General features: G+C 35.7%; 1 protein-coding gene across 1 annotated transcript; it reads left to right on the top strand.

Moving 5' to 3' along the window:
• The first annotated feature begins 1,648 nt into the window (after positions 1 to 1,648).
• Positions 1,649 to 7,150, top strand: LOC106425165 (myrosinase-binding protein 2-like). Its single transcript, XM_048760658.1, has 7 exons — positions 1,649 to 1,766; positions 2,522 to 2,690; positions 3,813 to 4,646; positions 4,735 to 5,271; positions 5,359 to 5,847; positions 5,937 to 6,551; positions 6,627 to 7,150. The coding sequence occupies exons 2-7, from the start codon at positions 2,547 to 2,549 to the stop codon at positions 6,876 to 6,878; spliced, it is 2,871 nt and encodes a 956-aa protein (XP_048616615.1). The 5' UTR covers positions 1,649 to 1,766; positions 2,522 to 2,546; the 3' UTR covers positions 6,879 to 7,150.
• The last annotated feature ends 837 nt before the right edge of the window (positions 7,151 to 7,987 follow it).

Here is a 7,987-nt window from a genome sequence, read left to right as displayed (position 1 = left end):
ATTATTTGCAGACTACCATGCCACAAAAGAGATTAAATGGATTAGCTATGTTATCAATTGAGATGGATATGGTTGAAAGACTTGACTATACGAGTTTAATGAATGATTTCGCAGGAAAGAATGCAAGAAGATCAATATTTCAGCAATAAGTATTTTTAATTCTGTTACGTACTTTTGTTTTTCTTTATAAACATTTTGCGAATTTTGATTGTTTTATGGAAGTTTGATTTTTAGTTACTCTTGTTATATGATTTTGAGTGACATATATAAGGGCATAGTTTTTTGAACTGGCTTAGGATGTTATAGAGTGTTGGACCGGCACTAGCGGCACATCTAAATAATTTAAGAGCCCTAACTGTAATGCATTATTTCTACAGTATTAAGGTTAACTTAGAGCTGGGTTAAAAAATTTAAGGGTTTTGATAGGGTTGGACCCTACTAGATAAAAAAAAAAAAATTGTTTTTTTTGGCAAACAACAATAATTTGGTACAATGTTAAAACTTCAAAAATGAATTTTCTTTACAAAACGGTAAATTGTAAAAATAAAATTTCGCCAAAAAAGTTTTTCTGCCAAAACTGTAAAAAATGAGTTTTCCGCCTAAATGAGTTTTCCCGCCAACTGCAAAACAAGATTCCTCGCCAAAACCGCAAAAACAAGTTTTCCATCCAAACAAGTTTCTCGACAAAACCGCAAAAACGAGATTTCACGCCAAAACTGCAAAACGAGACTTCCCACCAAAACTGCAAAACGAGACTTCCCGCCAAAATCATAAAAACAATTTTTCATGTCAAAAATAAATTGCACAAATGATTTTTTCCTGCCAAAACCACATAATGAGTTTTCTTGCGAAAACCACAATATCGAGTTTTCCCATTAAAATCAAGTTTTCCACCAAAATCACAAAATAAGTTTTTTCGCCGTTATTACAAAATTTTAGATTGAAAACAAGAAATATTTTAATCAAAAACCATTTTTCTTTGATTTATGTTAATATATAAGATAATATGTATTTCATAAGAGATTATATTAAATGTCTTCATATTTCAAAATATAAAGGGTTTAAAATGGTTGAAAAGGATTCAACCTTGTCTAATAGGGTTAAGGGTTCATTTAGGGCCGAGCTTAAATATAGGGTTGGGCTGGGCTGGATTATCGTATATAACATCCCTACATGTGACTGTCAGAGGACATCACGTCCATGTACCTCATGCGAATTGGATCTAGACTGTGCATGACATGTTAAAGATCAACAATAGAAACAGTACCCAGCCTTTTCAAGTTACGGAAAAATAATGGGCAAAAAATCAAAGACGGTCATCATTTTCTAGCTCTCTTCTGTGCCATTTTGCATACGTGCTGGATAAGCGTCCATCTTATTCCAAATTTCGTATTAGCTGTCAAGGACATGTGAACTGGTTGTGGTCCAACAATTAACAAGTATGATCCTTGATTCCTTGTCATTTTTCTGTTGCTTCGTTTGGTGACACAAATCGATAGTTACTTGGATTTTTTCATCTCATGCATGGCTGCTTGGATTTTTTCGTTTCATGCATGGTTACTTGGATTATTATTAAGTTGTTACACCACGTGGAGAGCATTTTCTTTTTTTGAAAATAATGATATGTATTTGCCGCGGTTCGAGTTATCCCATACATATAATATAATAAACTGTGGCATTTCACTCACTTTATATATATAGGGAGTAGCACTGCCCCATGTCAAATACTATCATTCTCACTCACAGCTGCTTTCCAACATTATAAGGTCTCTTTCTATCTCTATCTCTATCTCTATCTCTCTCTCACACACACATTAATTTTAGCTTTCTTGATTTTTCTGTATATCCGATTAAAACGAGGTAGGGTTTGGATATAAGACTATCCACGAAAATACAGAGATCTTTGAAAATACAGATTTAAAAGACAAAGAAAGGAGTACTAAATTGAAATTCTTTTTGTTTTGAAAGACTAGCAACAAAAAAAGTATTTAAAAAAGAATTCCAAGAATTTATGAACAAATCATTTTGTGGCTATGTTGGTGTCAAAGTATTGTCCCAAAAAAAATATTATTATATTTTTTAATTTTTTAACAAATATTTGTGGTATATATTTTTTGTTCCTTTATTTCATCCTTTTCTCCTGGGTATATTATAATTTTTTCTTCTTTTTCTGATACCTATCATTTTTTAGAAATTGTACGTCTTCATCCATATATATATATTGTAGTTTTTCATCAGTTTTTTTAAAGAAACAAACATATGGTTCTGGTTTCACACGATAATGAATTGTCATCGAACGGATGAAAAGTTTAATTTAAACCGTCTGTGAAAAAAAAAACACTAAGTACGTGAATATAATATGTGTGCTATTTGATCTGAGTCAGTTTGATCCTTTTTTTTGCTAACCGTCAGTTTGATCCTGAGAGGTTAAGACTACGTAGTTGTGTTTTCTTTTATTATATCTTCCAGTATAAACTTCTTTTTGGATATATATAAACTTTGATACATTTCTCGTCAATAGATATCTGACGGATCTTAAGGCCAAAATGTCTTGGGATGACGGAACGCACGCGAAGGTGAATAGAGTCCAGCTTACGTTTGATGACGTCATCAGATCTATCGAGGTGGAATACGAGGGCACCAACGTTCAGCCCCAGCGTCGTGGCACCGTTGGCACCAACTCTGACGAAGTTAGTAAACAGTGATAATATTTTTGTAATATGATTATTCTGAACTCTGAGAAGTATAAGATTTACTAGATTAAATGCGCGGGATAAACATTATATATATAAATTATTTTATGTATTATGTGTTCTTATATATTATGAAATAATAAATATATATTGAATAATTAAAAGTCAGTAATTATTATATATATAATTAAATTGGTGCAAACATATAAATCAATTTTATTAATCCAAATGTAATTAAATTTAAATGATATTAACATACATTGTATATTTTTAATATTAATGTATATTAAATGATGATTTCTACTCATATGTTTTTTTGATCATGTGTATCTTTAATATCAAAAATTTTAAATTACTGATAACAAAATTTTCATTGTGGGATTAATAATTTTAGTAATTTATAATTTAAAAAAATTTGTCAATGTTAGTTCAAAACTTTTATCAAAAAAATTTTATTCAAAGTAATTTTGAAATTAAAATATTTATTTATTCAATATGGTTTATAGTTTAATTTAGAATGATATATATACATATATATTTTAAATTTTAATGATTAATTAAATTAGACTTTTATTTATATGATTTTGTAATCATTTGTATTTTGTCTTAACAAAAATTTTAAACCATGGATCGTAAAATTTGAATGTGAGACTTTTAACAGTTTTAGTAATTTATAGTCGTCTTTTAAAATTCAAAATATAACATATACAGAAAAATCTAAATTTTTATAATATGGTTATTGTGATTTTCTTAAATTATTTTAATAGTTTAAAATTAAACAAATTTGATAGAAGATACATTATTTTTTTATCAGATCTTTATCATTCAAAATCATTAATTGTCATATATATATACTTTAGCCACATTAGACAATTCCGTAATCTTTATTTAAGGAAATAATAAATGACATTAATAATTAATTTATAGTTAGTTTAATAAAAAACTTATTATATAATTAGATGGATCAATATATTTCTCTAATAATTCTAAGAATCATCCTAGTGATGACACGTGACTACAAAAAGAAGTTGTAATGTTTCACAAATAATATATAGGGGATATCTACGAAAGATTATTAAACATTATTTTTCTGTTAATTAAAGTTTTGTTTTTTGGCAGTTTACACTGAGCTCAGACGAGTTCATAACGCGTGTGGCTGGTTACTACCGAACGACTTTCTCCGGAGACGTTATAACGGCGTTATTGTTTAGGACGAACAAGAAGACCTATGGGCCTTATGGAAACCTAACACGAAACTTCTTTTCTGCTGACGCACCGAGAAACAACCAAATCGCTGGATTTCTAGGAAATAGTGGAAGTGCACTCAACTCCATCAACGTTCATTTTGCTCCCATTCCTCCCCCTGGTAGCATTAAACCAAAACCTGTTGGCCCCGGAACAGGCGACGCTGGAAGCGGTCAACCTGCTAGCCCAGGAACCGGTGATGCGGGAGGTGGTCCAAAACCTGGTGGTCCCGGAACCGGTGAAAACGGAGCCGGCACTAAACCTAGTGGTCCCGGAACCGGTGAAAACGGAGCCGGCACTAAACCTAATGACCTTGGAACCGGGGCAGATGGAGAAGGTACTAAACCTGGTGGCTCTGGAACCGGCGAAGACGGAGCCGGTACAAAACCTGGTGGCCTTGAGACAGGAGAAGACGGAGCCGGTACTAAACCTGGTGGCCACGGAACCGGCGAAGACGGAGCTGGTACTAAACCTGTTGGCTCTGGAACTGGTAACGATGGAGGCGGTCCTAGACCTGTTATCCCTGGAAAGATGGGACCCCTTGGTGGTGACAAGGGAAATGAATTCGACGATGTTGGTTTTGATGGTGTGAAGAAAATAACTGTGGGAGCAGATGAATTCAGTGTAACTTATATCAAGATCGAATACATAAAGGACGGAAAAGTTGAAATACGTGAACACGGGACTAATCGCGGGCAACTAAAAGAGGTATAAAACATTGTGATTATTTTTTTTACGATAATATTCATTGGGTTTGCTAATAAATTGTTTGATTTTTATGGAAAATAAAATACAGTTTTCGGTGGATTATCCAAATGATAACATCGTGGCCGTTGGTGGAAGCTACGATCATATTTTCACATATGATACAACGCTTATCACATCGCTATACTTCACAACCTCCAGGGGTTTTACCTCTCCATTATTCGGTGAGAAGACAGGAACAGATTTCGAGTTCCAAGGTGAAAATAAAGGAAAGCTTCTCGGGTTCCATGGACGTGCTGGGCATGCTATTGATGCCATCGGAGCTTACTTCCACACTGGTTCACAAGGTGGCCAGGGAGCTGGTTCACAAGGTGGCCAGGGAGCTGGTTCACAAGGTGGCCAGGGAGGTGACCCCGGAAAAGGTGGTCCTAGACCTGTTGTCCCCGGAAAGATGGGACCCTTAGGTGGTGCCAAGGGAAATGAATTCGATGATGTTGGTTTTGATGGTGTGAAGAAAGTAACTGTGGGAGCAGATGAATTCAGTGTAACTTATATCAAGATCGAATACATAAAGGACGGAAAAGTTGAAATACGTGAACACGGGACAAATCGCGGGCAACTAAAAGAGGTATAAAACATTGTGATTATTTTTTTACGATAATATTCATTGGGTTTGCTAATAAATTGTTTGATTTTTATGGAAAATAAAATACAGTTTTCGGTGGATTATCCAAATGATAACATCGTGGCCGTTGGTGGAAGCTACGATCATATTTTCACATATGATACAACGCTTATCAAATCGCTATACTTCACAACCTCCAGGGGGTTTACCTCTCCATTATTCGGTGAGAAGACAGGAACAGATTTCGAGTTCCAAGGTGAAAATAGAGGAAAGCTTCTCGGGTTCCATGGACGTGCTGGCTATGCTATTGATGCCATTGGAGCTTACTTCCACACCGGTTCACAAGGCGGTGAGGGAGGTGACCCCAGCAAAGGTGGTCCTAAACCTGTAGTACCCGTAAAGATGGGACCCCTAGGTGGTGACAGGGGAAACGAATTCAACGATGTTGGTTTCGATGGTGTGAAGAGAGTAGCTGTGGCAGCTGATGAATTCAGTGTAACCTACATCAAGATCGAATACGTAAAGGATGGAAAAGTTGAAATCCGTGAGCACGGGACAAGTCGAGGGCAAGTAAAAGAGGTATGAATTAAATATTTTGGTGACTTCTGTTAATATTGAATATTTTTTGCTACATATTCATTTGTTTCTAATGAAAAACTTACATACAGTTTTCGGTGGATTATCCAAATGATAACTTCACGGCAGTTGGTGGAAGCTACGATCATATATTCACATATGATACAACACTTATCACATCATTATACCTCACAACCTCAAGAGGATTTACCTCTCCTTTATTCGGTGAGATGAAGGGAACAGAATTCGAGTTCAAAGGTGAAAATGGAGAAAAGCTTATTGGATTCCATGGACGTGCTGGTCATGCTATTGATGCTATTGGGGCCTACTTCGACACTGGTTCTAAACCGGGCGGCGACTCAAACAGTGGAAAAGGAACTGACAGCGGTTCTAGTACTAAAGACAGTGGAAAAGGAACTGACAGCGGTTCTAGTACTAAAGACAGTGGAAAAGGAACTGACAGCGGTTCTAGTACTCAAGACAGTGGAAAAGGATCTGACAGCGGTTCTAGTACTCAAAGACTGGAGGCACAAGGAGGCAAGGGAGGCAATCAATGGGATGACGGAGGCGATTACGACGGTGTGACAAAGATACATGTTGCAGTTGGTCGAGGGATTGAGCAAATCAGCTTCGAGTATGTCAAGAACGGACAGACAAAGGAAGGACCCGCCCGTGGTGTGAGGGGAAGGAGATCTACCATTGGAACGGTATTATGTTTCTATTCTTTTCTAAAAATATTTTCTACTGAAAATATTCATATTGGGTTTCTCATGATCATGCAGTTTGAGATAAGTCATCCCAACGAGTATCTTATTTCCGTGAAGGGTTGGTCAGATTCATCCAACAAAATTGCGGGAATTCAATTCAAAACCAACACAAAGACTTCAAAGTATTATGGATTTGAAAAACTTCCTGGAGAAGAAAGTACAGACATTTTACTTGAAGTGAAAGACAAGAAGATCGTCGGTTTTCATGGCTTCGCGGACTCTCACGTCAATGCTCTTGGAGCTTATATCGCTCCAGCAGCCAACTGAAAACTTTGTTGGGTTTGTTTCTTGCTTTCCGTGTGAATAAAGTTACATCAGAGTCATACTTGTGGATTTGTCACTTCGAGCAGGGCCGGCTTAGGCATAGGGGCAAGGTCCACAATTTACTTGAGCCGGCCCTGACTTCGAGGTGGCATGGGCTATGTTTTTTGTTTGTGTCTCAGTGTAACTTTTGTGTTTCAGTGTGATGTTTGTGTAGTCACTTGTAGGGTTTGTTTCTTGATTTTCTTATAAATAAAGGATGTGTCTGTTTATTTTCATTTGGATTATTTTGTTCGTTGAATCATGTAAAGACTAGATAAAGGGTTTGCCTTTTAAACCAGAATTTGATTACTTTGTCGGGTACTCATTCGAGTTCGGATCAAGTATTTCAGGTTTTTAGGTATTTCGATTAAGGATTCTAGAACTGTATGGATAATTTTATATATCGGGTCGGGTCGGGTCGGGTTCGAGTATTTTCACTTCAGGTTCGGTTATTAATGAAATATTTAATAATTCTTTTAAAAACTTTTTTGAAGTGGAAGCCCACTTAGTCCAATAGTTTGATTAATGGTTCATTAATGCTTCTACACCAGGAGTTCTGGGATTCAAATCTCAGAAAACGCAAATTATGCATGGAGAAAAAATGTTATAAGAGGTCTTCAGCATGGTGCATGGCGTATCATCGAACATGGATCTCATAGGGCGGCTCGGAATGACGCAATCAGACGTGTATTCTTATACGGTGATAGAATTGACAGCTGTAAAATCATCTATGTAATATTTCTCAATATATGTAATATTTTTCAGCGTTGTAATAGCATAATTAATCAGACGTTAAAAAAACTTTTTTTTTGTTTCCACGGATTTATAATATATATTTTGTAGATAAAGGTGCAGAAGAACGTGAAGATGAGGAAGATCGTAATTTACACCCGGGCTAGAAGGCTAGGATGTACGGATCTTCATTCTTGCATGTACCAAAGAGATCTTTTTACACATTTTCATTCTTTTTTCTTTCTTATATATTGATTTCACACAAATAAACACATGGCTCGATCTCACCCTCGAAATCAGATTAAGAAGAAAAAAAGAAAGTTAAAAGCTTTTCAACCTTT

This window comes from Brassica napus, chromosome C6 (genome assembly GCF_020379485.1).
Source record: "Brassica napus cultivar Da-Ae chromosome C6, Da-Ae, whole genome shotgun sequence".
Lineage (NCBI taxonomy): Eukaryota > Viridiplantae > Streptophyta > Magnoliopsida > Brassicales > Brassicaceae > Brassica > Brassica napus.
This window is presented reverse-complemented; position numbering and strand designations above follow the sequence as displayed.

Excerpts from the sequence above, each read along its gene's own strand:
- LOC106425165 (XM_048760658.1), top strand. The coding sequence starts at position 2,547 with ATGTCTTGGGATGACGGAACGCACGCGAAGGTGAATAGAGTCCAGCTT. Across the intron at positions 5,848-5,936 it reads GTCGAGGGCAAGTAAAAGAG|TTTTCGGTGGATTATCCAAA; the intron begins GTATGAATTAAA and ends ACTTACATACAG. Across the intron at positions 6,552-6,626 it reads GGAGATCTACCATTGGAACG|TTTGAGATAAGTCATCCCAA; the intron begins GTATTATGTTTC and ends ATGATCATGCAG.